Source organism: Alligator mississippiensis, chromosome 11 (genome assembly GCF_030867095.1).
Source record: "Alligator mississippiensis isolate rAllMis1 chromosome 11, rAllMis1, whole genome shotgun sequence".
NCBI lineage: Eukaryota > Metazoa > Chordata > Crocodylia > Alligatoridae > Alligator > Alligator mississippiensis.
The window spans coordinates 28,190,272-28,217,464 of NC_081834.1; the positions used below are offsets into that span (position 1 = coordinate 28,190,272).

Sequence of the window (27,193 nt, forward strand, 5' to 3'; positions counted from 1 at the left end):
AGTGAGGGCTCAATACTGGACACCACAGGTGGCAGAAGAAGAGTGCTAACAGGGCTTAGTCCCCCCCAAAGAGGGACAGCAGTAGGGCTGCAAGGCAGCCCAGCTGCGGGCTTCTGGCAGCTGCAGCAGGGGTGGGGTAGGGTGGAGAGGGTGCACATGCAGTGGTGAGGGTGGGAGTGGGGCTGGGGTTGGGGCAGGCCCTGCACAGCTAGCATAGGGCAGGGCACAGGACTGAGCCGTGGATCACTGGGGGGATGCGGCTCCTGCTGCTACACACACCCCAGGAGGCACAGGGGGCATGTGCCTCCAGTTCCATGCAGGGCAGGGCTGGCTGTCACTGCAGGATGGAGCTGTGCCAGGCTCTTCCTTGCTGGGCCATGCTGTGCTCGGGCAGGCAGCTGTGGTGCTGGGAGGGGAGCTATGGGGGAGGAGGGGGGCTGCAGCTGCCCCAAAATTCACCCAGCCCACTGTCGCCCAGAACAGATCCTGGGCACATGCCCCCCCCCCCCCCCAATGCCTCCCAGTGTGCATGCAGCAGCAGCAGTTGCCACCCCGTTCTGCACTGGGCACTCCTTGGACAAGCTGCTCGTGGCTCTGTCCCATGCCTCGCACCGGCTGTGCAGGACCTGCCCCAGCCCCACTCCCTCTCCCAATCCTCATAGCTCTTTTCCCTATCCCCACAGACTTACCTGTTGGGGGAGGAGGGAAATGCATGCTCAGCCCCCACATATAATTTTTTCTCCCTCTGCCTGTGCTGGACACAGTACTTCAGATGTAGCCTCACCAGTGCAGAATGGAGGGGAATAATTACTTCCCTTGATCTGCTGGCAATGCTCCTACTAATGCAGCCCAATATGCTGTTGGCAACAAGGGCATACTGTTCTCCAGAGGTGGATTAAGGTGTGCTGGGGCCCTGAGCAAACACAAAATTGAAGGCTCCCTCTCCCCATGGGAGCTGGGCTGCAGGGGGGAGGGGCCCCTTCCCCTCCAATGCTGGCAGTGACCCTGCGGGCCTGGGGGTGGTGGGGTACATGTTTGATTCTTCTCCCTGCTCCCCACCCCACCTCCCCTGCTAAGATCAAACATACACACACACAGGCACACACACAGAAGCACACACACAGACAGGCACACACTCTACTCTCACTCACTTTCTGCACACGGAAACACAGACACTAACATACTCTCCCTGCCATGAACACAGACATGTGCACACACACGCATGCACTCACAGATGCATTCACACACACACACACACACACACACTCATGCAGACATGCAGATGGGTGTGCACTCTATTCACTCACTCTCTGCACATGGACACAGGCACAAACATACTCTCCCTGCCATGAACACAGACACACACACACATGCAATCATACATATGCACAGATGTGCACACAGATGCATACACACAGACACACGCACAGATGTGCACACACACAGATGTGCACACGCACAGAGGCATGCACACACAGAAACAGATGCATACAGATACATGATGTGCACACAGACACACAGATGAGCGCACACAGATGCACATGTCTGTGCACACGCACACAGATGTGTGCACAATGCACACAGATGTGCACATAAATGCACACAGATCTGCACGCAAGTGTACACAGATACGTGCACACACACAGACGTGCGCACACACAGACACACTGATACGCGTGCACACAGACACACATACAGACACACACACAGAGACAGAGAGAGACAGAGACACGTGCACACCTAACCACACTCAGTCCCCTCACAGGATGTCCCCCTCCACCACTCTTGATCACTCTGAGGCAGTCCCCTCCCCTCCCCTCCCATTCCTCCCCCCCAACCCTCCCGCCCCCTCCTGCCCACTGCCCGCAGCTCAGTCTCACTCCCGCCCGCCCCTGTTGCACTGAGCTGCTGGACCGGACTGGCTTAGGCTGGGAGTGCTGCATCTCTGTGGGTAGGTGGTGGTGCTGGGAGGGGCGCTAGGGGGCTAAGGTGAATGTTGGGGGCTATGGCCCCTTCCAGCACCATTGCTCACCTGCAGAGGAGCAGTGTAGCGGGCCCTCCCCTGCAAGTGCAGCACTGCATGGCACTCCCAGCCAGCCTGGCCCCAGCCTGCCCCCCTAGCTCCAGTGCGAGAGGGGCTCCGCTTCTGGCTTCAGGGAAGTAAATGCAAAAGCTGCAGTTTTAAACTCGGTGACATTTTTGTCTCCCTGCTGGGTGACAAGAACGTGCCAAGTTTAAAACTGCGGCTTTTGCTTCTCTGCTGATGAGGATCCCAGGGCCCCTAATTGGTAGGGGCCCCTGGGCTCATGCCTAGCTGGCCCATGCATTAATCAGCCTATGCTGTTCTCATCTTCCAACAAGAAAATGAAGCATCTCTTTAGTGCTTACTTTTGTATTTTTGGGCACTTTTACACGTCCTCTGGTGGAAGAGGGGGCGGTGCTTTAATTAGAGTGCCACTCTAATTAAAGTACTGCAGCGTCTTGTGTATCAGCATCCTTGTGTTTCAAAATGGCAGTGGGGGCACTCAAACCAAAGCTTGTTCAATGAACTTTAGTTCAAGCACCCCCGCCGCCATTTTGAAATGCAGGGATGCTGATACAGTAAATGCGGGAGGCTGCTGGAGCGTGCTAATTACTCACTTAATCGAGTCTGCTCTGATGTACCATAATTACAGCGCATCGGAGAATTTTCTGCACTGATGTACAGGCATCCTTTGTGTCTGGAAAACTCCAGTATCTTTGCGCAAAGCATCTTGTAAGATACCAGTCTGTGGAAGACACATTGGGCCACACACTTAGCTTAGCAACCTACTTTCACAAGCTACTTTCCACGGATCTATGCACACAACAAGATGTGTAAAGTTGGCCAAAGTAGTCCTTTTTAGTTTTGCATATTTCTTTGTTTTTTCTAATAGCACTTTTTGCTGTCTACAAAAATATACCTTCAGAAGTTAAGATAAAGTCTTTCTATACAAGTTCTTTACATTCCTGGAAAGTTCTGTCTTTTTGTAGTAGTACATCATGCAACAATATAAAGCCTTTTAATTTATTTGTTTGGCAATTAATGAAACAAGTACAGAACAGCTGTGCAACCCTCTGTATCAACACTCAATTATTCCCTATGCTTGTGTGACAAGCTTTTTAGGATCACTTCACATGCAAAACTTTCTGTGTGCAAATGCTAGTCATACAGGTAAATGGGCCTTTGGGTCATTTAGGCCACATAACATTTTTGTTGATTCATCTTAAAGACTTATGTTTCACACTGGCTTCTTAACTTATGGTTTGAACAATCAGTTTCTTTAATACAAAGCAAATACTTTTTTTCTATATGCCTTCATTAAAGATTAATTATATATAGATATAAATATATACATATATGTATATATAATACATATGTTAAAATCCTTTTTAAAATAGACATATTTTGAAATATTTGCCTATGAAACTTCCTTCTGCAATGAATTTGTTACAGAATATTTTAAGTTGCTTTAATGTTATACTTCATGATGCTATATCAAATAGGATAGATAGATTTACTGTATCTATTATACAATAAACTAGAAAGAAAAGGTAAAAGATACTTCACAAGTTAACTAAAATTTGTAGTTAAACTTAACCAGTTAGCTATTGCTAACTAGACTTAGAGAATACCCAATGGCACCTACTGCTTGGTGTGTTTGAAAAAATTAGGTCTATGTTACGATTCCAGCCATACACATCCATACATAAACAGTGTGGTCCCTAATAAGCTGCATGCTTGCTATATTATTATTACACTCCAGAGATTTACACAGTCCAGATTTAAACAGAGATGGCCCCAAACACCCCCAGTTTATGAGGAAGTTTGGACTCAGGTAGACTCTAGGTATGTTTAGATATGTTTAGCCTCTGTGCTCCAGAGGCAATTGCTGAGGAAAAAGTCCCACCCGTTTGCTCCAGCTCCATATGCGTCACTTACAGAAAAAGGCTGTGAGATCACTTTTGGAGTGTGCCTAGGGACACTACTAGGTTTTCTTTGCTTGGGGCACCTGGGAAGTGAAAGTGGATGGGTGAAGCTTATTTCTTACTAGAAGAGGATATATAGACAATTAGACATTCCCATGGTGACCTTCTGCCTTCACTAAGCTTTTGTTTCAAGTGGGTCAAGCGATGGGGCTTTCAGCACTTCCCTGGGGCACAAACCAAGGGAATATTTCCAGATGCTCAGTCTAAACTTCCCTTGCGGTGCGTGGCTGCAGTGCAGAGAATAGGTGAAGTGTAGAACAAGATGAGGGTTGTGAGGTACTGCTTCACTGCAGGGGATTGGGCCAGATGGTCTCTGGAGGTCCCATCCCACCCTACTTTTTTATGAGCCTAAGGAGGAAGAGCTGTGCAGAACCTTGAACAACTTTTGGGATCTGCTTAGGAGCTAGAGTGGTGGGAAGGCATGGGCTGTGGGAGAGGAAGATAAACCTGGCAGTAGGATTACACATTGTTTGGGGGGTGAAGATATGAGATATGAAGCGTTCTCCTAGAAGTAGGAACTGCAGTAGTCTAGGTGACCATACCAAGTGCAGCCTCATCCATATTGTAAGGAAAGTACCTGCTGGTCTGTGATGTGATGTCTCTGTCTATACAGCCAGAAATTGCACTGGTATTTTTTGCAGCCATATCTCACAGGTAGCTCATGTTCAGCTTACTTCCCGCTATCACTCTGAGCATTTTTAAAGCCTATGTCTGCTTTCTATTGAATATCTATATTTCAAATGGTTTTCCCTCTGACATTTTTCAGGGCTGAATTTCATTTGCGTTTTTTCCTGTCTATATTTCTAACCTCTTCAGGTCCCTAAGTGCAATTTCTCTGTCTTTGCTAGTGTTTGCAACACCTTCCAGCTTAGTATCATCTGCAAATTTAATTAACGTGTTGTTTACTCTTGCTTTCAGATCATTAATAAAGACATTAACTAAAACTGGAATATGCCTCATTCTCCATGACTTTTTATAAGTAATTCCCAGTGGTTCAGTAAGTTCATTAGCTAATTCTATTGAGTCTCTAGGTTACATATTATTCAGACTTGCTGATTTGTACAGATTGAATTTTAGCAAGTATTCCCCTTCCTTCTTTTTATCTACAATTCTATTGATGATATCTGCATGGCTTCTTTTCCTATTTGTTTTTAGCTTTTTCTCTTTATTTTCTTTGTTAAAGACTGATTTTTTAAATCATGATTCAGGAGCTGGGTTATTTTAAAAGATTTTTTATCTCAGCTCCCTCAGTTTTATTCATATCTAACACACTGGCAAACATGCCCTGTTCTCCCCTAGTCCACACAGGATAATAGCCTACTAGGACTCTGTCAGCTGAAGCAGCAGAGACCCATGCTTTGGAGCTGGAGATCCAAGGGGAGCAGTGCAGCTGATTTCTCTGGATATCCCTTCATTCTTGGTCTTTCCAGCATTGCTGGTAACCCCTGCTCCTTGCATTCAGGAAAAATGAATTTTGGATCTGGCTCCTGTGCTGGGACATAGTGTGTGGAAAAGGCTCCTTGTGTTGCTCCTCTCATCTTGTATACCTTCTCAGGGCCAGATGATGTGGCTCCATACTCCATACTCCTAGCCATTTACTTCCCTTCCCTTCCCTTCCCTTTCCGTCTCTCTCTCACACACACACACACACTACTCACTTGCTCTATTACACATGTGAACATACACACATACTGCCCACTATCATGCATGTACATACGTGTTCCTCATTCTCACGTGTACACATACATGCACTCCCCACTGCAGCCACTGATTTCACTCAGCCCATGCACCTGGACAATCACACCCTGATACTCCCCTCACACACCAACACACACACTCACACAAGAGCATACCCCCACATGCTTCTTTAAATCAGTATTTCCCTCCCTCGGAAACCCACCACAACCTCAGAGATCAACATTGGCCTTGCACACTTCCACATACATAGGCTTCTGCTGCCACACACACTCTTGCCTCAAACACACCTACACACAACAGGGTTTCTAATAGGTTGTTAAAACAGAGTATCTGCATTCCTGCCCAGTGCAGCAAAGGGGATGCTTCTGTTTATAAGATCTCTCATGCTTGTGGGGGAGGGTTCAGAAATTTCGCCATCATAAACACAGTTACTGTGAGGTCTGACATATAGTCCCAGCAGAGTGCAGAAAGGTTTTCAAACACTGTTTGTTTTTAACTATCACACAGCTCAGAAGCTAATGCAATTCATTTTATACAGAGCAAAGTTTCCAAGGCAAGAGGTATCCAGGGATGAAGCAATTTGTAAAATGAACGCTTTCAGAGTTGGTTCAGCTGTGGGGGCTGGCGAGAGTCTGCAGTAAGAACTGAGCTCTAAGTCTCAGCTGAGATCCTTCTCAGCAAGGAGTGAGCTTGGCCAGTCTAACCACTGTGTAGCATGGAAGTGATTTGCAGGGGTTCATGTGCAAGTCCTGTGTGCACATCTGGGTGTGCACAGCACTGTGCAATGTATCCATGCATGATCTTCTGCACTGCATGTTTGGGCTGAGTGATGGTCATGTTGACAGTGTTGCAGATGCTCAAGGTGCCTTAGCCACTGGACTGTGCTAGTTAGTATGCATGTGACTAGGATGCCATCCGCATCGTTATCACAACTTTCAGGTAGGATCCGGGCTGGTCCAAGTGCCAGGAGAATGTGGACCCATGGAAGGCTAGTTTATTTGGAGTAGACATGGGGTGAGGAGGGCTGCAGGAGCTGGTGAGTGGAGCTGGGCAGATGCAGCGCATACTCCCTGCTGCACCCTTGAGAGGCTGGTGGAGTTCCACAGTCGGCCCATCCTCCTGCAGAGCCACAACAAGGAGTGAGAGGCATCAGATGCCAAGTGGCACCTCCTCTCTGGGAAATAGCCCAGGTCAGTCCCTCTGAAGGGACTCTTGGAGATGCAGCCTGCTGATATGCCATAGCAGTCTGCTCATGGAGGGCTAGACTGTGATCTCCATTAACACAGCCATAGATCAGCTGTGATGGCTTTGGAATCCATGAAGTTGCTTTGCCTGGAGCAAGACATGGCCAACGGTGCCATTTTCACTGATGCAGGGGGAATCAAACCAGGCTCCTACAACTTGAGGTACACAGCTGTTGCCTTAGAGATAGGGATGTAACAACTTGCATCTTCTGAAGATCACTGCAATACAGCATTGGGGTGAGGTTATAGCCCTCACAGTCCAGGAAAAACGTGAGGGGCAAGGAGTTTTGTGGGTGCTGTCCTTTATTGGACCAACTGTATAGTCAGGAGGGACATAGACAAGAGTTGTCCTGTCTCAGGTCTCAGAATGAATGATCACAGAAAAAAGATAATCCTTGTCTTACATATAGATCTACAGATTGGGCAACAGCTTGTGCTTGCCCTGCCACCCATGCCTACTCACATTCTTACTAGTGTTGTTCCCATCCTCAGGCCCATTTCCCCAGGAAATTTCAGCTCGGGAACAGAGTTGTACTATCTGCTTCTAAGGGAAGGCCCTTTCTTTGAGTTCAGTTTTCCAACCTGATACACACAGGGCTCAAGTGACTTTCAAAAAAGAAAAAGCCCCGGGCAATATGCAGTGGGTAAGACATGCTAAGAATGTGCTCATGATTTAAGACAGGAAGGCCAGGGGATTTATCACTGCTGCGTTCTTGTTTTTATCCCTGCAAATGTAATGAATAAAAGAGTCGCAGCCTTTTTTTTTTATGGGACACTGTATTGTTTCTAAGGAACATCCCTTTCATTTGAGGAGCCCACCAAGGAGATTACAGCAAAGTCTCTCAATAACTCCTGTTGCTTTAGAACGGTAGTTGCGGTAGAGCAGCGCCTTATGAGAGCCCATTCCAGCTGTTATTGCAGTTGGTGACCTGGACTTTGCTCACATACAACATTTGCATCCAGCCTCAGAGGCATCTTTAAATTATATCTATAGGCTAAGGAAATGTTTCCCCAGGTGTCTCAGGCGTTGGACCACAGTCCTTGGAGGGAAAGAACAGAATTTTGCACTGAAGGAATCTGAAAGTCTCCAGAGGTCTGTGAATACTGCAATGTCTCTCAAGCAGGGACCAGACACATCTGCTGCTTCATGCTAATTTAGCAGCCTCCCTACTCTCTCCCCACCCCTTATCTGGGCATGCAGCCTAGCACTGTTAGAGCTGAAGATCTCGCAAGGACAAGAGTGCCATTGGAAAGAACCCTGTAGAGATGCATGCTGGAAGGCTGGGCCTGGATTAGTTGGGGCTAAATTAGCTGCAAATTGGGAATGAGATTGACTGGTAGAGGTGTATATGAAGAATGCAGGGCGACTAACAGGCAGGGCAGGGCAGGGCACAACCGGGCAATGCTGCAGGTACATAATTTGCCCGGTGCCCATCTGTGCCATGTTATGCCTGGTTGTATTCTGGACTTTCATGAATAGCTTCCCATTTAAAAGAAACACACTGCCCAAACACACAGCCACTTCAGTGAGAAAACTCTGGCTGGTTCAGTAAATCATTCCAGACACAGCCTCCACGAAGAGAAAAGGCTACTGTTTGTTTCTGCAAACTCGAGCCTTGTCAGGTGGTATGCTATCATTTGACAGGCTGTAATAAATAGCCAAAGGTAGGCCGCTCTTGCTGTACAAAAGGGCCTGGATGAAGCGGGAAAGCCCAGATTGATTTGTGAAATAGGGGAACCCACTGTAGGTACTAGATTGTGGCAGCTAGAGGGAATAATCATTGATTAAATGATCCTGGCTCCATGCCATTATAGATCTCTCTCCTCTGCCCATGGGAATGGGAGTCCTTTACTCTGTCCTTTACTCTGTCATTACTCAGCCATTGATTTGTACTCTGGTTGCCCACTGATGTCAGCATTATCATTCAAAAGAATGCAGAGCCCTTGGCTAGTCTCCTCACCACTGAGAGGCAGACAGCCCCAAGAGCTGTCAGTGCTTTGTTCGGATTATACCAAACCCCTGCAACAGAATATGGACTTTGTCCACATCTAGTTCCACATCTGGATCAGACCTTTGAGGACTGGGCCCATCTTTCTTCCAGGCCATAAGCAAGTACCAGTATCTGGAAAGGAGGCAGTGAATAACTTGAGCTGTTTCATAATGAAGTAGCTTATCAAAAGCTCCAGGGTTAGGGCTGTGTTTCAGTTTAGAACAGAGTAGATATATCCAAAACATGCCATTCATTCATATAGGAGCTTATATTGCCACTGTTCAGTTTTGAGTATCAGTTAGTTTCACATGTCTGCTAAAATAATTCCCAAAGTGACATTATTTTCCTGTGGCTTGAGGGAGGATTGACTGGCCTTTCTGTTTTGCATGCATGTGTTTATTCGTTCGGCTGATTAGCGTGTATGTGTGCACAGACACTAGAAACCTGTGCTTGCTGGCCAAACAAGCTCCATACAGGGCTTCCTGGGATTCACTTGGATTGGTTCATGTCAAGAGCAGCCTGTGATATAAACATTAGATGCTAGCATATTGGGTCAGTGCAGTGATTTACACAGAGCGTGTGCTGCAAGATAACTTGGCTGGTTAAACAAAGCGTGGGTAAGCTCCTGGGAACACACCTCACCCTGAGCCTCAGACTGCTTGCTAATGATCAAGAGCTAAGGTTCCATTTGCTCATTCCCTTGCCCAGACAATTCCATCTGTGCAGGCTGCTACCATAGCAGTACTTTACTCTTTGTTCAGAGTGGCAGGGAATCAGCCAGTGGCTGGGCTGCAGAGTCCTGCTGCTTGTGTGTGCAATGTGTTATATGAGGAGCACTGGGTTTTCAGATGACAGGTGGATTGCTAAGGTCTCAACCTGTTCATTCCCATTTTCCTCTGTGCTGGAGTCTATGCACTTGTGTGTTGATTAGCAACCTTGCTATGTATGGCGCTCGATCTATGGTTTGCCAGTGAAGCAAGAGAATGACAGAGGATTCAGGCATATACCAAGAATTTCATATTACTGCTGTACCCTGACCCAAGTCTCTCTTCTTTACCTCAAACTTTGGCTTGTCTGGAATATCTGTGGGGAGACTTCTTTCAGTAGCACTGTAGATCTCAGATCACCTTCATCTTTACTATTTATCACTGCAGTGATACACAGAGGCTGTGATCAGGGTTTTGGATTCCCAGGTACCAGGTGTTGCACAAACATATAGCAAAAAGAAGCCCCTGCCTCAAAAAACTTATAGCCTAAGTATAATTGAAACTTCTGTCTCAGAGCCCTCCTGGTTCAAATTAAATCACAGTCCCCCAGCATCCCAGAATGCTTTCCAGCCCTGGGCTGGGCTGGGCTGTGCTGTCTGCCTGCTTCAGAAAGCAGGGCTGGCCCCACTCCTCTGCTCCCTAGCTGGAGCAGTGAGAGCTGGCTGACAAGTAGGGTGGAGCCTGGCTGGGGATGTAGCCTAGTCTGCATGGAGCGGACTACACCCCCCAGGCAAACCCCAGCTTGGGTCCAGGGCCAGGGAGGGGGGTTAAACACCCCTTCCCCTGTTCAAACTCACTGCTGGCTGCAACAGTGGACTACAAATCTCAGAGGCACCTGAAAGCACATAGAGGAAGTGATTAGCAAACCTGCAGAGTCCTGCTGCTGTAATTCTGGACTGCAAATTCCAGAGACCTCCAGGGCAGCAGGAAGAGGAAGTGAATGCACAGCCAGAGAGCCCAGCTCTAGCACCTCCAGGATTCTGGCCTGAGCCACTGCAGGTATGTGGCTACATTTCCTGTATCAAAAGTAAATGTCTGTTCACTTCTGTTTCAGTGTAATCTGTGGAGTTTAGAGTAACCTGCAAAGACTGAATCGATTCAGCTTTTTGACTGTCTGTACCTAGCCCAGATGTCTGAATTAGTGGAGTTGCAGCTGTTTCTCCTTCCCTACCATAATGTTTTTTCTATTCCACTGTGATCAATCATTTTAGCACAATAAATAAAGGAAATAAAAGAATTAAAGTCAAAGATGGAAAATCCCTCCAGATGGGCTCTTGTATACAAAGAGAGATGCTGCTTCTGTAGCAACACATCAGCCACCCAAAGCCTTTCCCCCACTCCAACATCCTCCCCCCACCTCATTTGAATCCCTCCTTGTATTTATTTGAGCACCGTGGTACACAGTGTTGCAGCTTGCTGAAATATAAACTCAGGAGGAGCCCAGGGTCTGGAGAGAAGCTTTGTTACTCTTGGTAGGTTCTGATGGCTATGGGTTTATTTTTCTTTCCTAGTCAGCATCTGGACTGATACAGAGGAGAGTAAACTGCAGTGGATGGATGCCACTAAGAAGCAAAGTCTTCTGCTCAACTGAAACCTACTAATTTGGGCTTAGAAGCAGTATCCCTCTATGGGTGTGGCCGTGCCACTCTCTGCAATGAGCCCTCCCGCCTGGTGGCTGCTCTGCAGATTTATAGGAACTGCCATTCTTCCTTTGAATGAGTTGTTTCAAAATTGCCTGGATCTTCCTCACAGACGATTTGGCCATCAGGGTGCCAAGCACGACAACATGCAAGCAGTGGTATAGCCCACAAGTGGTTCTTTTTATAAAGACTTTCCCAGCCCTGGGACACCAAGCTGAGCTTCTCAAGTGGATGAGTGCCTCAGGGGTACATTCAACGTTCCTCTGTTAACTTCGTTTGATTATTTTCACTCCTGAAGGGAGTATGGGAACATGTAGTATTGTTTATGTGCATGAATTTAATCTGTCTTTAGCCTATGCCATAGTTTCTCTTGAAACTTTCAGAGCACCCAATTAAGCTAGGGAAGTGCAGTATTATTATACCCATTTTATATATGGGTAAACTGAGACACAGGGAGAGTAAGGTCCTACATTCCCAGTAGCAGAGACAGGAACAGAATCCAAGCTTGGCTACTCCCTGTCCTGATCAAATCAATAGGCTGGGGTATTATAACATTCTGCATTATAGGCCTGCCAGGATTGAAGCTTTATTATGCTGGGTGCTGCTTGTAGAAATAGTGAGAGACAGTTATTGCCCTGAAGATCTTTCTAGTTTAAATAGACAGCACAAACAGCGTGGGAAAAGGAAGCAGTCTAGGATATGACAATTTATCCCGGGGCAAAAGAAAGTGGGGCTTTACCGCATAACAGTTGTTTCATGGTAACTGCCCATGTGTGTGCTCTTACTGTATTGTATGTAGAAGAAACCCACAGTTTTAGCCCTTGATAAAATCGCAGTAAATTGCAATGGTTTATCTATTTATTGTGGGCTAAGAGCAGACTCATAGGCAGCTACTGCAGAATAACTAATGTGCAGTAAAGCCCCTCTCCACTATACCCCATCATGCTAAGTTGTTCATATGTCCATGCTGTCAGAGTGAGGAAATGAATTCCCACAGAGCAGATCAGTGGCAGAGCCATATTTAGAACTCAGTTCTCTCTCTACTTCCCTATCCGCTGGACTCTTTGGATTGATACAAATTATTTTGAAAGCTCCCTTCAGCAGCCACCTCCCTTCAGATAACCGTTAATAGGTTTTTTTAAGAGTACACATTTTTCTGTAATACCACCATGGGCTGCCGAGCTCATAAAAGCTCTTTCTTTAAATCTTTCTTTTACAACAGCAGCGGCTGCTGGTAACATGATCACCCTTTACAGCCTGCCTAATCTGTGTAATATATGTCTCAGTAATTGCCTGAGGCTTTCTTCTCCTTGGTGGGCATTATACAGAGTTAATGCCCACCTGGTGGGGAGGAGAGGGGTCATCTGGCCTCCTCAGCACCGGAGACAGTTGTTCCACAACATGCTTGTAGCACCATGGCGATGTGGAAATAAACCAGCGTTCCAGAACCTACACTTACATCATTGCCTTGGCAGGCAGCGGACCAATCGGAGCTGGAGCTGCTGTTAATGTTCAAAAGAGTGCAAAAAAAAAGAACTCCGAGACAAGTTCAAGGAGGATCTGGGTGGTTGTTTTAAACTTAATTTTAGGCACTTAATCCTTGGCTAAATTGAAGCCACAGCAACACAAGTCATCAGTCAGAATCAACCAGTAATGTCAAGCCCTTCTAACCTCTCATGTACCTTTCCTGAACGGCTGTTTTGATTTTGGAAATGTTGAGGTGATGTTGTTGCCATTACGGTACAGGAAATATGTGAGAGGCAAGAGTTCTTGTGGGTGAAATCTTTTATTGGACCAACTGCATGGTTGGGGTAGACACAGGCAATTTTGGGTATCACAGTACCTTTGCAGAAAGGTATTTGGGTATCTCAGTACCTTTCTTCAGGCCACAGGGAAAGAATTAGACATAGCAGAGATAAGCAGCAGATGTAACAATAGCTTGTGTAAAACTCCATAAATAAACCAAAATAGGATATAAGAGAAAGTATTAGGCAACCAATAGGCAGGAGAAATGCAGTAAACAACACCTGATATAGGAGGAAGAAGATTGGTCAGGTTGGTTGTTATTACCAGTAAAGTGCAGAGGTTAACTATTATGAGGTAGATTATAATGGGCCATGAAGTCATTGGCTATGCCAGGTCTATTGTTCATGTCTTGACTTTGTCACTCTGCCCCTTAGGTTCATTGGGCCACAACCCCACTGGCAAGAAGCTTGTGCTTGTTTTCTTTCTTTAATTAGTTAGTTATTGGTATATATTTGAAGGGTACCAGCTGTCAAGGGAAGCTAGAAAGACTCCCCGCAGCATCCCCCAATGGAGATTTCCAGGGCTAAAAGCAAAACCATCACTTTTGGAAATGGTGGGTGTAGACCCTCAGCCACAGAAGCATCAGGAGTCAAGCGGTTCCCGCCAATCAGTTCAAAAATCAAGGGTGAGTGAAGTTCTTACAGAAATGATCCTACTCAAAACCACGAATTAAGGGTGAAGCAGTCCTGCCCATAGCTGCTTTCCTTCAGCTCTCCTTTTTGCTACTTTGTATTTTCTGGCTAATTCCAACCTTTCTGAGAAGCATTAGGTTTACTGAATTGCCTGGGTACCATGGTTTTGGGTAGAGAGAAGGACTGAAGGGTAACCAGAGTGAGTAGAAATTCTTCAGTGTCCCAAAATGATAGTTAGATTGGCAAAGGGTTAGATAAGGAGAAGATGGACAGACAGACAGACAGACAGAGGGTGGAGGTGGTGATAGCAGTTATTGATAATAGTTATTGATGCTTAGCATTTTCAACCATAGACTTCAGAGGGAAGTTAACATTCTTATAGATTTTTTTTTTGTAAATAGAAAGACAGAAAGATAGACAAACCTGAGGGGAGAAGGTCTTTTGGAGGAAGAGAATATATGCAGCTAGATGGGGTTGTGCAGACCACGGGGGGGGAGAGAGTTTAGAAGGAACCAGCAATCTGAAGGTTGTGCCTGTCTTTGGTGGGATGTCAGTGGCACCTCAAACAGCTTCCCCCACAGCTTTGGAAGGTAAAAAGAAAATGGACTGCTAACCACTTTCTTAGGTCACTGTTTCTCCAAGAACAGTTTAAGGATCACATCCCTGTTGAGACTAACAGAATATCAAGAGTAGAGATTGTTTTATGAGAAGACAGCAGCCTCTACAGTCATCTGTATACCCTGAAATGATGTGGGGCAGGTGGCTGGATTCTTCACTGGGATAAAGTTATCACCATAATTTTCCAGAGAATGGGAGGGTAAGAGATAGGTATAGCCTTAGTGATAAAGATAAGTAGGTATAAACTTATCATGAGGCCTAGGGTACCAGGCAGGTGAGAAGCCACAAGCATCCTCATCTAAGGTTGACAACTTCACACAGTTCTTTAGACTAGGGTTTGGGGTAGGAGCTAGAGACCACCTCGTTATATCACATTCTCTTCAAGGTTACTTCTTGAGCCAAAATGATACATAAGTGACAGCATGAAGTCATTTCTCAAAGATCTTAGAGCTTGACCCTTTTCTGGTTTGAACATTTTTTATGTATTTCCTGGCTCTTGTGTCTTTGTAGGTTAACGCTCTAAATGAAAGTTTCTCTTTGTGTTCCAGGTCCAGGGCCTGCAAAATATGCCAGGAAGCCTTGCACTGGCTTCATGAATCATGACTTCACCATGTTTGCAGAACCAGCCTACACAATGCATATAAAACACACAGGAAAAAGTGAGGATAAAGGGAAAGGGAAGACGTTTAGAGAGACTGAGCTAGATCCCCCCTGATGTGAATTAGGGTAGCTTCACTGCATTGGTGGGGCTTTTCCAATTTACACCAACTAAGAATTTGGCCCACAATGACCTATTCTACAACAATCCAAGATGAGTTTGGTTACCTTTCCTTCAGACCACACAGGGAAAGAATTTTAACCTGACTAAACCCCAAAAGCCTATGGACTGACTACTCAGTTGGCATGTAATAGCTCAGTTTATGCCTGAATGTCTATGGACTGAGCACCCAAGCTGCATTAATTTGCAAGATAAATATACGTTGTTCTGAAAGCAGTGCTTCCTTACCCTAATGGTGTCAGGAAGTGAAGTGTTCATATGTGCTGTCAACCCATGGACACATTCTCTATGGGCACTTTGTTCTGCTGTCTGCAGGGGCAAGAGACTTCAGTAGGAAGATACGTGGTCATCATGTCCAGCCTCTCTGTTACTGTGCATTTTAGTGACAAGGGCCACAGCTTTAAGGGACAGTTGAGGGGCAAAAGAAGATGAACCAGTGACACAGCTGAGGGTCAGTCGTAGCTTGTGAGTAGGTGGGAACGGACATTCCACATCATATCCTGAACTTGATTCTTCTCCTTTCTCTTATAGCCTTGACTGACGTGGTCAGCCCTGGTCCCTGTTACTTTGTAGACCCCCATGTCTCCCGATTTGGGAAGCAGAAGATACCACTATCAGTCATATTTGACCGAGAAAGGGAGCCAAGTAAGTAGCATTAATATAGATCAACAAGTTCTGATTCTCCAGGGGCTAGAAGGGTTGCCAGGAAATATTAGCCAATCACAGCCCACCAAGAAAGATCAGAAGACTTGTCTCCTTCTCAAAAAAAAACGAAAGAAAGAAAGAAAGAAAGAAAGAAAGAAAGAAAGAAAGACTTTGACTTTTAAGAGGCGTTTATTCCAGGGAGGGTGACAAATCGGGGCCAGTAAAGAGTATGTACAGGTTGGCCCGAACACCTGGGCCTCACAGACATGGTCCTGGGCTCACGGCCTGCAAGGCCTGCCCGTATACTCTAGACTAAAACCATAGCGAGCCAAAGGTCTATTTACATATTTACATTTCCGCAAGCGGGGACACCCATGGGGAGCCTCAGGGCTCGACCCGCGTGAGGCAAAGTCCAAGGCCTCGGCCCGCTGGATGTGTGTCCGCAGCTTGAGCAACCGGGGGTGTTACAGGGCGAGGAGCAGGCGCCCCGCCTTGACTCGGCAGAAGCGCCCCCTCGAGGGCCAAGCGTTCCTCGAAGGTGGGCACTGTCTGCCGCAGGACCGCGTGCTCAAACTCGAGCGAGAGGCGGGCCCGCACCAGCAGGCGGAAGAGCTGCAGGGTGTCAACCATCCCTGTCCCGGCGAGCCGGTTTCGCCGGCTCTTCAGGGTGGCCATCTTGGCCTGGCCCAGCAGGAAGTTGGCCAGGCTGACCACGGCCCTCTCCGCTGCCCGGTAGGGGAAGGAGTGGATGTAGACGTCCTTGGAGAAGTTCCGGCCCAGCGCCCGAAGCAGTGCGCCCAGGGTGGCAAAGAGCAGCTGCAGCCGGGGGCAGTCGAGGAACGCGTGGAAAATGTCCTCGTCCGGCACCCCCGGGCAGAAGGGGCAGGCTGCCGAAGCCGCCGGGTCCAGGTGGCGAACAAAGGTGCTGGTGGCCAGGATGCCGTGCACGAGTCGCCACTGCAGGTCGCCGGTCTTCTTGGTGGTGGGTGCCTTATACAGCATGCGCCACGCCGGGATCCCAGGCCGCGCCAGGCGCCGCTGCCACACAGTGTCAGGGCGGCCAGCCAGCACCTGAGCATGCCAGGTGCACACCACCCACATGTAGAGGCCCTTGCGGGGCAGGGTGCCAAAAGGGCAGCCCGTATTGCTGCTGGGGGGCACCGGGAGCCTGAGCAGCGTGTCAGGCCGCTTGGCCAGGTCGCCGGGTACCGCTGGGATGATGGGCAGAGGTGGGAAGGCGTTGTGCACGGCGGCCGCGGCGGGGAGGGTACGGCGAGCCTGGAGATGGACTTCCAGGGCGGTTGCTGCTTCCGCCGGGAGGGCGCCCCTGACGGTCCGCAGAAGCCGGCCCGCGGTGCGGACGGAGCGCAGCGCCAGCAGGGCAGCCAGGGCTTCGGGGGACAGCCACGCCCACCGAGCAGGGTCCAGGAGGTGCTCCAGGCGGGTGGTGTGCGCCTCGATGAGGGCTGCCGCGAGGCTGGCGGAGGCCAGGCTCAGCGCGACACGCTGCAGGGCCGGGTTGTAGACCAGGGGCTCCCAAAGCAGGTGGGGGAACCGCAGGCACCTGGCCTGGAGGCAGAGATGGAAGGCCGCCCGCCAGGCCCGCACCATGCTGCGGTAGAATGGGGGAAGGACCGCCCCATTCAGGAAAGTGAGGTCCAGCGGAAACAGCTCCCAGTCAAAGCCGAGGAAAGAAAGAAAGAAAGAAGGGTAGGGGGGAGAGATCTTTACCCAGAAACACCCTGACCTTGGGTGGGGCCTAGCAGACTGATTAAAGTGGGTATGATTAAAGTCTGCCATAGCCTGCATAGCATTGTACATTCATTATCAAAGGACCTGGTGCCATTTTTGGGTTGAGTTTCAGCAAGCAATTGCAGGACTAACAGGAAGCTCATTGTTAGAGGTGCCTTGCTCCTGAGGGCTGCACTGGAGCTTGGAGACTGGGCTCTGCCTGCTTTGTGACACATCATGGGTCAGGCATCTACAGTACATGCCTATAGGTGCCAACAGGGACCAGCATCTAAGTCACATACCCAGTTCACTTAATGTTTAGTCAGGCAGACAGCGCAGAGTGTCTCAGATGGTGTGTGCCTAACATCACATCAGCCTTTGGCAGATGAGTAACCTTTACCTGATTCAAAGTCCTTTGAGGTCTGTGGATAGATGCTCCTTGACTTCAGTGGGCTTTGGGTCACCATCTACATTTAAAACTACTGTAAGGTCTCCATTGTGATCTCCATGTCCTCCTTGGGGAGAAAAAGAAATAGGATTAGTGGGAGGAAACACCTACTCTGACAAATTTCCTTGTATGTTCTTAAGTCCCTCCTGTCAATTCCTAGACAAACCCACCTTGTCCTGTTAGACCCTGGCAATGGTTATTATAAACCAAAGCCTTCTCAGAAATGTTGGCATTAGCCAGAAAATACAAACTAGCAAAAATGCCACTGCGCAACTTTGCATGCATCACATCTGCTGAGGATTGGGGTTTTGACAGGGGTTTATATAGAGGTGAGATGAAGCTTCCCATCTGCCCCCCCAAAAAACATTTGACTCCTTAACAACAGTTACATCTGGGAACTGCTGTCGATTATGTCCAGCTGCTTTCACTGCATCAGATCAGTAAACTGATAATATGAAGCGTTGTGGCTTTTTGTTGTGGTTGGAAACAGCTGGGTAGATATGTGAGTACCTGTGAGATTTGTTTTACCCAGGGGAAGGATGAAGGATACCAGAGGGAGTGACTTGGTTTGTTCAGTAATCAGGGTTGCTTTGTCTTCGTACGGCCTGGGGACTCTGGGATGCTGAGGATGTGACTGCCTGAATGAACACGCAAACAAAGCCAGTGAAAATCATGTGGAAATAATGCCAAGGAATTCAAAGGGCTTTGTGCCTTTAGTTTTACGTTCAACTACTTTGGATTTTAGTTATGGAGTGAAAGATAAATGACTTTGAATTACAAAGTTAAGATGCTACTGAAGGGTTTAACGGTGACATCAGAGGATAGCACTCTATCCATCTGTTACCATAATGATTTGAGAGGCACAATCTGAATTCGCTGGGGATGAGAACTGCCTGCCCCACCTTCCAGAGCATGGCTGAGACCTCTTTGTTTGAGGTCTTCAAATAATATGCCCACAACTTAAAGGAAGGAGACAGGTCCTGAGGTTAAGGCAGCAAGATGAAGAGGGAGTAAACCTGGATTCCATTCCTGGCTTTCTGAAAGACTTTCTGTATAATTTTATCCAACTCACTCAGACTGCTCCATGCCTCAGTTTCTCTGCCTGCTAAATAAACCTATTAATGCCAGGGCAGGTTGTGCTGTAGACATAGCCTTCTAAGTTCTGTATTGTATATGGTATGTGAAAAAATGTTTGGACATGGGAAGACTTGTATATTGTATATAAGACTTGACATTTAGTTTGGGGGTGATGCAAGGTTCCCTACAAAGGCAACTTCTGGACTGAGAGTTGTCCAGGTATTGGGAGATTTGCTACCTGTCTTTGTCTCTAATCAAGGGCAGTTCTTGAGGCAGTTTGATCTGTGGGAACTGAGTCTTAGAAGAAGGGGCTGTTGGCATGATTTTTGAGCATCTCTTTTTCAGGACTGATATGCAAGGTACATGTACTCTGTGTTATCTGTGCTTTCTTCCCTCCTGTGAGGCTGAGGTGAAAGCTCTGGATATCTGCTGCCACTCAAAAGATGGCAGCAATGCAAGAATTGTAACAGGAGATAGGTGTCAGAAGCTGAGGTGACAGTAATGTTGTCTGATTAGATTTGAGATCCACAGGGGGAAGGTATTGGAGCAAGGGCTTACTGTGTTGTAATGTTGAACACAGCTCCATGCAAATGACAGGATAGCTGAAAAGTGCAGTGCTGTGAAGTCATATGCAGCTTGGTTTTTCAAATTTAGAAACATAGGCACCATTTTGAATGTTGAATCCTAGGAAATTGGTTGGAATCACTATTAAGACTATAGCAGTGTGGCTATGCTTGAAGCTTTAGAAGATGTACGAAGATGAAGGATACAGGGACCATTTCTTTAAATCTGTATTAGGGACCCAGGCAGAAGCAAAGCTGGTGATGTTTCTAGGTAGAAACTTTATGGCAAAGCAGGGGCTTAGTATCTAAAGGGAAAATACTGTTTTTTCTTATTCTGAGAAAGTTCCTTGTCTCATTTTGGGAGAAAGCAACTCACTGTCCTTGCGAGAATTTATCTCTGCTGCATAACGCCAAGGAAGGCCACAGTAGGAGTCTTATCTGCTATTCCTTTTCTTTAATTATTGGACCATGATGCCCCCTTATAAAGAGCAGCCATGTGAATATGTTATTGTTAAACTTAGAATCGTAGAAATTTAGTGTTGGAAGGGACCTCAGGAGGTCATCTAGTCCAACCCCCTGCTCAAAGTAGGACCATCCCCAATAATATCATCCCAGCTAAAGCCATATTTATCCGAATCTTAAAAACCTCCAAAGATGGAGCTTCCACAACCTCTTTGGGTAACCTGTTCCAGTGCTTTACTTGTTAAACTGCAAGTCTGCAGCAGCTCTGCGGCCCTCACACAGAGGCCAAACCCTACCCATTCTGGCGAAAAGCCAAATATGAGGAAAGAAACCTCAAGGGATTCAGCTAAGAAGCCACAGAGTCCAGGGATCCAGAGGATACAGTTAAAAATAGGACACGTCCATTCATGATTACATAGCTCAGGGATGCCAGTAAATGAGTGTCTAAGCCAAGGTCCCTGCCAGAATATGGGACTGCACGAGGTAATGTCATCTCTAATTTCCCACAGAAACCACACAATCTATAAAGGCAGAGCAAGTTCTTTGGGCATCAGTTTGCATATAGGAAACCAGGTTACCTCAGAGATCAATCTGCATCCCTTCTGGAGAAACAGTGGGCTCCTGCCCTGCAAAGAAATCTCTGTATCTGTTCATGTTTTGAGAATACATCAGGGATCTCAGATCATGGATAGGCCTTTGGCCTACATATAGAAATTAAGTGGTATTCCAAATACCCACGCATCATATTTGCTCTGGATGTGGCAACCGATGAATACTGATATAGAAACAGATGTTATTTTTTCTTCTTACTTGGCTTTATCCACCTTCTTTCTCAGTTTCATCATTGCCTCAACTGGACCAAATTTTTTTGCCTTCACATCTTTAAGATACCACTGTCTCCATGCCAGCTGTATGGTCCCAGTTTGCCCCTTAGACTTAGGTTAGGGATAGACATTCAAAAAGCCTAAGCCTGAATTGATTCAATCTTTGCAGGATAGTCTAACCCAGCTAGGCTAAACCAGTTTGTAACCAGACAGACATCCAAGAAATGAAGGCACATGCCTGCAGTGGCTCAGGCTAGAAGCCGGGGGGCACTAGAGCAGCCCTCCCTTCCCTTCCCTTCCATAGTGCTGAGCTGAGGGGGGTGTGGTCAGGCCCAAGCAGGACACTATGATTAGGGAGGGGTCCATCCTCCCCCACCCCTGCTCCTGAGCAGCCCAGCAGGGAATGTTTATCACCCCTAACTCAGTGTTTATCACTCCATTAAGAAAACAGAGGGACATTAACAGCTATCTGTTGATTCTGCCTTTGTCCCATGTGCCACAGCTCAGAGGAAGCCAGCATGTGGTCTGCTAGCTAATGCTGAGAGGTGTCTGTGAGGGACGGGGGAATGCCTGCTTAGCAGAGAGTGGGGAGGGAAGGGAGGGAGCAGAAGCCAGGCAGATGCTTGCAGAGACTGCTGGAGCAGAGGAGAGGGGCCAGCTCTGCTGTGGAGCAGAAAGCCCCACCCAGCCAGAGAGCATGCTGGGATGCTCGGGGAGTCTGATTTAATTTAAACCAGCAAGGCATCTGGGACAGACATTGCATAAACTGGTCTGAGCCAAATCAGTTAAGTCTGATACTACATTCAACCAGGTTTTTCTCACACCAGTTTCAGCCATTTTCAAACTGGTTTATGTGCACAAGCTTCTATTCTGTTACAGGTTTAAACCAGTTTGTGATCGCTTAAACCAGATTATGTATAATGTCTGTCCCTAGCCTTAATGATATACTTAGCATAGGAATTGTCCTTTGGTTTGTTTTACTTCATGTTCATTCATGCCTGTAGTGAGGTATACATGATGAACTCTATTCATGTCCACCAGGCAGTGGAGGAGCTGCCCCATCTAGATGACTTGATAACCTGCTCCAAGGACTTCTATCAGACTCTGCTCACTCCTGTTCCTCACAGAAGTCACTCATAGTCTGCTAAGGGGTATAAGTTGTAGCCGTGTTGGTCAAAGGACATTGTAGACAAAGAACCTTGTCCGCCCGTGGTCTGCTAAGGGCATTTAATCCTTGGCGTAGTTCAGTCTGGCATTTGAGAGGACATCTCCTACCCCTCTCTGGGAGGAGAGGATATCTACTCATCCAACCTGCTGTGTAAGGCCCTTGTGCCTGCAAGGGAGGGTGAAGTATGCTCTATTACTTGACTTGCTCACAGTCTCTGTCATGTTAAGTATTGAACAACTTGCTGTGTCTGTCTCACTTGTTCCTGAGGGGAACAGCAAATTCTTTTCAGGGCTAATGTGCTGATTTGCCAAGTGTACTGACTCATCTCTCCTGTGTTTCTTACTTACAAGATCTGTAAAGGTCAGGACAGGGGGTCTGGAAAGCTTGTTAAATGCAAGGCCACATAAACAGCTCTGTCTTTTACTGATACTTATCACTTGGGACAGGCAGGTTTCATCACCTTAACTTCAGGTGCAGCATCCAGTCCTCAGTCCCTAGTAGAGGTCCTGTCTATGAAAACCCCATACTTCTGAGTTTTTTCATCACTGCTTGACCTAGAGCTGTTAGGAACCAGCAGGGAAGAAGAGTTGTGAGACAGAGGGTTATCAGGGTAGTGGAGTTTTCCTCAGGAGAAATGAATGGTTTCTTGCTCGAAGAGTTAATGAGATGTGAAGACCCTGCTTCTGGGGAAGCTCCCTGGTGAAGCATGCTCACACCGAAAACAGGACATCCAGGGAGGAAAAAATAAAATGTGTCCCTTCTGGGGAGTTTGAAGGGGCTTGGTAGAGGTGGAAGGGTTTAATGAGGGAAGATAAATGGGGACAGCATTAGAGTGCCAAGGGAGATGCATTGCCCATGTCACTAATGAGAGCCATGGCAGACCTGGGCATTGCTGATTCCCAAGTAGACCCAAGCAGCTCTCATTTCTCTATTTGTGCACATGGTCCCTCATTAACCAACAGGCACTGAGGGAGGGTGCTGATCTGAAAGGCCTCTTGTGGAAGCCTTTGCTATTCATCCTATTACTGCGCAGGCACTAGTGCCAGGCATCGTGAGCTTCGGAGGCTGCTGATTCTTTTTCTGCACTAAAGAGGTGATCATCTCAGGGGCCAGGGGAAGGGGTGAGAAAACAGACAGAAGCTGGGGGGTGACCAGGGAATGGCTTGGGAGCCCTTTGGGTCAACGTACATCTTTTTGTGAGAAAGGACATCTCCACAGCAGATGACTACCTTGCTGACTACTGACCTGAGTGTTCAGGAGCATGCTGGGACTCATTTACCACTAAGGTCCTGAAGGGGATGACCTCCTAGGAGGAAAGGGAGTCTCAGATACTGGAAGGTGAACAAAGGAGGCAGCCATAGTTAGGTCATGTCTTGAGGGAAGCCATGGGATTAGGTGCTCAGGATTACAGTTGTGAAGGTGAGGGACTGACCTGTGGGCAGAAAGGAGCCACTGGAGGCTCATGGAGTTAGAGTTGGGGTTGATTGCATGGTCAAGGGAGGATTATTGCTTCAGTACTTCTGAGACAGGAAGGTAAATTGGAGGAACGAAGAATTTGCCTACCTGGGGAGTCTGCATAAGTGCCTAAAGAGAGGTACAGGGAGGAGAATGGATTGAGTGAAGCTGGCTGCTGGTGGCTGCTGTCTTGGCCCTGCAGGTGCTCAGGGCTCTGGCTCTGGCTGTCCCTCTGGCTGCGGGCCCACACGCAGAAGCAGAAGGTTTCCCTCAGGTGCTGAAGAACTTGGGAAGATTGTGCAGAACCCAACTCTCAGTATCACAGTCAGAGGCAAAGCTGCCATATACTTCAGTGGGACCATAACTGGCCTTGCTGTCTCTGTGGCTTTGGGACCTGGCTCCTTGGTCTCTGTGGCGGCTCTGTGTTTTTCTGGGGTCCCTGATGTGTGAGCAAAGGCTGTGGAGGAAAGACTGTCTGTGGATGCTTTCTGGGCCCCTGTTTGACTGGGAACCTGATCCAAACTTTCCTGTGGCTGGTGGAGATGGAGGAAAGCCTTGGCATACGCTGCCCAGTGAATGTGTAACTGGGCTTTGGCCACAAACACACATGTTACAGGCCCACATTTCATCTTCCATGGCCCAGGGGCTGCTCCCCAGCCTGAAATGGCAGGTGCCTCCTCTTGACATTGAGTTCTCTAAGGCTGCTGTGTTACTGCCTCCAACCCTCCACAGCCTGATCCACAGCCAAGGCCTGTGTTGTAGGAGAGCGGCAAGTGAGAAGACTGATGGGGTGTCCTGGGCAACAGGCATGCCATCAGGATCCTTCAGGCCCTTGAAATGTTCCCCTCTGCCTTGTGTCTGACCTGCTACTTCCCTGAACTGCACATCACTGTAGCTGTAGAACTAGAACGGGGAACTAGAACGAGTGTGAAGAGCCATGACTTGGAGAAAATCCCTGCCACTGCTGAGCATGAGAATGATGACCAGGGTTATTCCTCCCTTGATCCTGCAGCCACTGGCCAGAGAGCAGACACAGGACTGTGCCACTGACTGAACATTTCTTGGCTCACTGGTGCCATCTTGGGCACTGCGTTACCACCCGCCCCGGGAGATGCTCTTGGTAGTATCACAGGAGAGGCTGTGTATTGGAGGCCAAAGGCTGACTTATTTTGGCTCCATTCCTTTTTCCCATGAAGTCAAAGGTGGGAGCAAGAGGAATTGTGGGCAGCTAATTGTCCCCTCCTCCCCCAAGTAGCCTGACATTGAAAAATGGTGTTGGAGTCGTGCCCTGTCTGCTAGCGGTGCTGCCTCTCAGTAGAAAATCCAATACGTCTATTAGGAGCCATCAGAAAAGCATCAATAATGCCTATGCTGAGATGGCTGCTGGCTGACTGATTAATACCTTAAGTGCCTGTTCTGTGGGTCTGAAAAGCCCCTGTACCCAGGCAGGCTACATTTACCTGGTGTCCTAAGGCAAGGCCTGGACCCTCTTGGTCAGATTTGACAATGCCACTTTGAGTAAGGCAGGGGGTGTCTCAGAAGCTGTCTCCTGCTCTCCTCACAGGGCCATTTCTTGTCAGAGCCAAAACTGGGGGTTTCCCTTAGGTATCAGCACAGTTGTGGTGGATAGCAAGCTTAATATAACAAAGGGGCTCAACGGATTTTGACTTGGAGCTGACTAAGTGCACATTGGTATCATTTTGAGTAACCATATATACTGCTGAGGAGATATTTGACTTTAAAACTGGATGCTGCTCCTGTTGAAGTTGGTGGGAGCTTTGCCAGTCCCTTTTACTCTGAGCAGAATCACATCACTGATGGCAGCCTAAGATTCTCAAAATCCCCAGTGACTTATGAGATCAGATTGCAGAAGGCAGCTGCTGCACAATAGCCCTAATGCAGTGAGATCAGGAGGACACGAACCCAATGAAAAAGCAAAAGACCAGGGTAACTGGGTTGTTAGGGGAAGCCCAGGCTGAAAGGAAGGCAGTACCTAAGCAGTAGCAGGAGTTGGTGTGGGTGGGAGCAGGTTTGCCAAAAGTGCATGGTTTCTACTGTGCTGGGACAACACGCTGTGGCTGAAGGATTGCAGATGGCATTTTGCCAGTGACATGAGTATGTTTTGCCTTGTGCTAGGCTTCGCACAGGCACGGTCTCTTGATTGTTTCAGGCCAGATCCTCAGGTGGAATAAAGGAGGTGACTCCACTGATTAAGTAGAGCTGCACCAGTTTATAGCAGTTGAGGGTTTGAATCAATTCTCTGGGCTGATACATAATGGCTTCTTTATCGGTATCCTTAACAGACAGCTTTACCAATGCATCTCCTACACAGATCCCTGGCCAGATCCCTTTCACTGGTTCCCTGAACTGTTGTGCACAGCTCTGTCAGTCTTACCTCTTTTCTGTCCTGACTCTGTCCCCAGATTGAGGAAGTATGGTTAAACAGAAGCTCATTTTAAAGGCAAGCAAAATTTAAAGTGATGTCTGCAGCCGGTAAAGCTTATTCCACAAAGCCATAATGGGCACAATCTTGTGCATTCAGCTTCCGTAGGAGATGAGATGAATTCCCATTGCAATGGCCTCAATACTAAACTGCTCTTGCCTTCCAGAGCCATCAGGAGTGCCAGCCCCAAATGCCTACTACAGAGAGAACGTGCACCCGCCAGGAGAGCCTCATGCACCAGCCTACTCCTTGGGTGTCTACACTTGTTACCATAAGTATGACCCCAACCCAGCTCCCAACAGGTATAACCATACAAACGTGTTGGGACCTAAGCTCCCTGTCAAGTCATCTGCCCCCTGCTACAGCATGGCCTCCAGACTGGACTCAGGGGGCTATGCAGAGGACCTCGCTACAGGTCCTGGCCCAGCCTTTGTCAGTAGGCCTGAACCCAATGTCTACCTGAACCGGCAGCCTGCCTACAGCATGAGAGAAAAATATGAGCCCTACAGAGAGCGCCTGCCTGGACCTGCAGACTACAAAGCGGAACACGTCACCATTACCAAGCTCAGGGCCCCAGACTTCAGCTTTGGGATCCGACACTCCAACTACCTCACACCCTTGATTGTTGACGTAAAGGAGTGATCCAGAGCAGTGGCTGGGCCTGTGGGACTCTGAGCCCCAGAGCTGTTTTGCACATAGGACACCAGTGCATATTGCAGCACATTAACCCCATGACCGTAGCGCCTGTGGGACCTGATTCAAGACCCAATGAAGTTAATGGAACCTGCTGGAAAGATTCCTATGGATTGTGTTCTTCACTGGACACATCTCTATTGCTGGCCTTGTAATTCACAGCATGATATGACTGTGCTTGCCCGTAGTTAAGTCCCCTTAGCTCTCGCTGAATAGTTTGCTCCTTCCTGTTAGCTTAAAAATAAATCAATGAAACCTTGTTTATTTAGCTTGAATTGAGGATGTTTTGGGAGAGGAGCTGAGCTGTGACATTCCAGTGCTAGCAGTCCTTGTCATCCTCCCCAGGGCTCTGTGGCCCTCAGAGAGGTCCATTTTTAACATCAGATAAATACTGAGCCACGTGTTTGTAAAAGGCTGGGTTCCTTGTGGCATCTCCAAGTGGAATGCTGCTGTGTGACCTGAGCTGAATGGGCCAAGGAGGGGAGCGCTTGGTGTGCCCAGG

The 27,193-nt window shown here is 47.8% G+C and overlaps 1 protein-coding gene across 1 annotated transcript; it reads left to right on the forward strand.

The window, feature by feature from the left end:
* The first annotated feature begins 9,642 nt into the window (after positions 1-9,642).
* Positions 9,643-26,950, forward strand: CIMAP1C (ciliary microtubule associated protein 1C). Its single transcript, XM_019477670.2, has 4 exons — positions 9,643-13,779; positions 14,953-15,063; positions 15,714-15,827; positions 26,165-26,950. The coding sequence occupies exons 1-4, from the start codon at positions 13,662-13,664 to the stop codon at positions 26,638-26,640; spliced, it is 819 nt and encodes a 272-aa protein (XP_019333215.1). The 5' UTR covers positions 9,643-13,661; the 3' UTR covers positions 26,641-26,950.
* The last annotated feature ends 243 nt before the right edge of the window (positions 26,951-27,193 follow it).

Excerpts from the sequence above, each read along its gene's own strand:
- CIMAP1C (XM_019477670.2), top strand. The coding sequence starts at position 13,662 with ATGGAGATTTCCAGGGCTAAAAGCAAAACCATCACTTTTGGAAATGGT. Across the intron at positions 13,780-14,952 it reads AATCAGTTCAAAAATCAAGG|GTCCAGGGCCTGCAAAATAT; the intron begins GTGAGTGAAGTT and ends TTTGTGTTCCAG. Across the intron at positions 15,064-15,713 it reads TATAAAACACACAGGAAAAA|CCTTGACTGACGTGGTCAGC; the intron begins GTGAGGATAAAG and ends TTTCTCTTATAG.